This window comes from Drosophila mojavensis, unplaced genomic scaffold (genome assembly GCF_018153725.1).
Source record: "Drosophila mojavensis isolate 15081-1352.22 unplaced genomic scaffold, ASM1815372v1 contig_74, whole genome shotgun sequence".
In the NCBI taxonomy this organism is placed as follows: domain Eukaryota; kingdom Metazoa; phylum Arthropoda; class Insecta; order Diptera; family Drosophilidae; genus Drosophila; species Drosophila mojavensis.
In genome coordinates this window covers 14503252-14507186 of record NW_025318899.1, presented here as the reverse complement: position 1 = coordinate 14507186, position 3935 = coordinate 14503252, and the positions used below count along the sequence as shown (strand labels likewise).

At 39.5% G+C, this 3935-nt stretch overlaps 1 protein-coding gene across 1 annotated transcript; it reads right to left on the bottom strand.

Moving 5' to 3' along the window:
• Positions 1–1475: 1475 nt before the first annotated feature.
• LOC6582512 (coiled-coil domain-containing protein 13) lies at positions 1476–3888 on the bottom strand. The gene is made up of 3 exons (XM_002008177.4): positions 2261–3888; positions 1839–2209; positions 1476–1786 (listed from the first exon to the last, which is right to left on the bottom strand). The coding sequence occupies exons 1-3, from the start codon at positions 3707–3709 to the stop codon at positions 1570–1572; spliced, it is 2037 nt and encodes a 678-aa protein (XP_002008213.1). The 5' UTR covers positions 3710–3888; the 3' UTR covers positions 1476–1569.
• Positions 3889–3935: the final 47 nt, after the last annotated feature.

Genomic DNA, 3935 nt, shown 5'->3' with positions numbered 1-3935 from the left:
TGAACGAAAATTTTTGTAATTTTACATGCTGAAACGGGGCAAAAACATTTTCCAATTTAAGCGACCAAGCTAACCCAGCCAAAATTTTGCATTTATCTACAAAAGAAAAGGCCGTAAAATTTAGGAAAATATTTATTGAATTATATACAATAACTGAATAATTAATCAACTATCTAAAATGCCAGCTAACCAATAATTAATTGGATTCTACATATGCCTAGCCAAACATTTTAACAAATTCAAATTGTCACAGAATATATATATATATATCTATATATATAGCTTCTAAGAGATATTGAACAACTAAATACTTGATACACAATCACAGTGAATGAAATAATCAATGCAGCATAGTTAGTATAATGTTCGAGCAGCCTAAGCTAAACTTGTGCTTTTTCAAAAAGCTTTGCGGCATCTAGATGGAAGAATTGGATGCGTATCCCTACAATTTTGTCAATTTAACTAGAAATCGTAACTGAAGAAAAATGAATATAAAATTATGCGTGTTGCATAAGCTCAAACGCAGGTAGGCAATTAATTTCGATTGATTTGCTCACCTGCTAAAGTGTTTCTTCAAACTCTTTATTCATTATTATATAAATAATATAAGCACTTGCAATTTGTTTTCGTTTCTAATAATTCTAGGATATTTGAAATTGTTTCGTTTTATAAAATCCTTGAAGTGCCTTTAATTTGCTAAACGTGTTTTTTAGATAAACCATTTACTAGGCTTATCGTATAATACACTAAATATAAATATAGACTATATATGGAAATATGACTAACAAATCGAAACGAATTTCAAGCAAGCCTAAAATACCGTTTGATAAACAATTTGTTTTATTATAAAATATATATATATCTGATACGACATACAATATTACAATATATGAATAATATACAAATATGTGATGGTGTTTATGGAGAAACTTTGTAATTGTTGTCATATAATATACACGCGCATAGTTTATAGCCAATAAATGGTATTACATACACACACACACACACGTACACGTACACACAGCTGCAAGTATGCAATAATTAACTAATATAAATACATATGCATATTCACACATAAACTTAAAGCCACTTGCAATTGTACTATGAAATATGCCTAAATATTAAACAATTATATAATTAATACAACAACAAAACAAACTTAACTTAACAAAAATCAAGTGAAGCAGCGCCAAAGGCTTCGTTTTCAAAGTGTTACAAATAAAACTACAAAATTACAAAAAAAAAAAAACTATGTTTATATGAAAATACTTTAATATGTCTAATTGGCTTGGAGTTGGGCCCGAAATTTACATACAGGACTTTGATGAAACAGATTTATATTAAATTGAAAGCCTTTATAGACTTAAACAAAATTCAGTTTGTTGCTCTAACTTTACTTTATTTTGTAGCCCCTGCCTCGATCTCAATCCAACTTATTCTTCCTTTTGCCTTCCTCGAATCAAATTTAAGCTTTGTTTACATTTTTATCATTGAAATTTAATTCTGCCACATGGAACATGATATAAGAACTAAAGAAACATAACTAAGACATGAAAACATTGCTCGGACTCAAGCATTGTTAATGACAGGCAACTCGAGCTGTCCTTCCGGTTTGTTGATTGTTGCCTGGCTGACACCGCTGCGAGAGCCCAGTATGGTGTCCAAAATGATATTCTTGGAGTTCAGCATTGTCTCCTCGAAGAACTTGGCATCGGCGCGTTTCTCCTCAGTTATATACTCCAACTTTTCGGTGAGCATGGTGATCTTCTCATTGGCCAGCTCCAATCTGTACGGGAATAAAAATTGTATAAATACTTCAAGTTATGCATGCCACTTACTGATTCTTCATATCTTCCAACTTGGACTCGTCGCCCACTGAGTTGAACGAGGTAACCGATGGGCATTGTGACTGATTGTCAAAACTAAAGGAACTGATCGACCCGGTCAATGGAGTGCGTCCGAGTGCATTAGCATATTCGGTTATACGTTGAGTGCGCTTCTTGCGATCCGACTGAATATCGAGCTCTTTCTCGAGCTCACGTATTTTGGCGTCCATGCGAGAGATGCGTGTCTTCTGCTTGGCAATCAGATCGGTAGATGAGTCGTTCTTCAGGCGTTCTGCTGCAAGGCGCTCGTCCAAAGTTTTATTCAGCAACATCATTTGATTCTTCTCCACCTCTAAAGCATCCAGTATGCCCACAAATTCTTCCTGCAAAGAATTTTTAGCATTTTTTGGTATACATTTCTGTTTCTGACTCACCTTACGAAACTCGCGACAGGAGAAGAGAAAGCCTCCAGTGACAGCACGCAAATCTGTCTCCAGTTTTTTAATCATCTCCTGAAGTGTTTGTATATTGCAATCCTTCTGCTTCAGCTGGGTTTCCAATTCCAGGTTCATGCCGCTCAGCTCCTCCTTCTGGCGCTTGGCAGTGTCGCGTTCCTCGCTGATGCGTATGACATCATTCCGCATCTCCTCCAAACGGCTTTCATATTGATTTCGCTGACGATTCAATTTATCGTTCATGGTGTTGGCATTGACGCCACTGCAATCAGACAGCTCCTCCAGTTCGTTGGAGCGCATCTTGTACTTGAGCATCTCCTCGTTGAGAGTCTTGTTGCGCACCTTGAGGGCCAGATTGCGACTGCGCTGCTCGTCCAGCTGTGCCTGCAGTGCCGCTATCTCCTTCTCCATGGTTTCAACCTTGGCCCGGTGCAAGATCTCACTTTTGCGCACGCCCGGCGTAAAGCGATCAAATGTGGCTCCACCAGTGTCGCCGGCGCCCAGGCTAACACTGGAGCTGTGTCTGCCCGGCGAATGAAGAGCCTTCACACCGCGTGGCGTTAACTTCAAGCTGTGGGTGCTGCCCAGTTCCAGATCCGTTCCAAGTGGCAATGGCATAAAGTCAGCACGATCGCATGCACCATTCTCATAGGTATCCAGGCGTGCCTTAAGCTCCTGGAGCTTCTGTTGCAATGCTAGAATTTGTTGAGCACGTCCACGCCAGTTGGCCTGATTCAGATTATTGGACAAGATGTTGACATTAACAGCCTCCCCAATCTCGTGCTGCAAACACTTGTGGGCCAGCTTCAACTGGTTCTGCAGCTCAGTATTCTTGTTGCGTGTCTCGAAAAGCTTCTGCTGCATACTGGTAATCTTTGCCTGAAGCTCTTCTGTGGCATTGCCCTTCTTTAGTAGCTCTCCGTTCTGCTGCAACTTCTCTTCGTTAGACTTTAGTTCCCTTTCCAATTTCTCAATTTGGAGATCTTTTTTGTTCATGCGATTTTTGAACTGCTCCAATTCAGCGCGCATTTGACGATTCTTTTTGCTTAGCTCCAATATCTTGGTGCCGGCAATAGAGGAATTGCAGCGCAGCTCATCGATGGGCACTGAATTGAGCACTTCATTTAGTGAGTCCACTGAGCGCTTGAGTGCACAAATCTCTTGGTTCTTGTCTGTGATAGTCTTGGCCAGCGTTTGGTTCTCTTGCTCGAACTCCATGAGCTTCTTTCGTAGCTTTTTTCCGTCCGATTTAAGGGACTTTGGACGGACAGCTGCGGTACCTACGACGACATGGCAATCAACTTTATCGTTCTTACGTCGAGGGGGTTTGCGTGCTCCGACAAACCCAACGTCCTCTTTAGCGTGCTTTGCCTCTTTGGAAAATTCTTTTAACTCTTGATATGCGCCGTTATCTGGCGAACTATCCATTACATCAAGCTATCAACAAAAATATAAATCAGTGGAGATGATAAATTTCGTTTGCAAGCTCGCAAAAGTGTTTGTGTGTGTGTTGTTCTAATTTCACAATTTAGTACGGTATAGGCTCAATAATATTTTTGTTAATTATGTTTGAGCACATAACATTTCAGGAAAAGCATTGTTGCTACAAAGCCATCATTTCAAAAGCCGTTAAGCTGTCAAATCGATAACAAAA

What these genes read in the sequence shown, in the direction of transcription:
- LOC6582512 (XM_002008177.4), bottom strand. Translation starts at nt 3,709, where the DNA reads ATGGATAGTTCGCCAGATAACGGCGCATATCAAGAGTTAAAAGAATTT. An exon ending in CCTGTCGCGAGTTTCGTAAG is followed by an intron (nt 2,210 to 2,260) that starts GTGAGTCAGAAA and finishes AATTCTTTGCAG; the next exon opens with GAAGAATTTGTGGGCATACT. An exon ending in TTGGAAGATATGAAGAATCA is followed by an intron (nt 1,787 to 1,838) that starts GTAAGTGGCATG and finishes ATTCCCGTACAG; the next exon opens with ATTGGAGCTGGCCAATGAGA.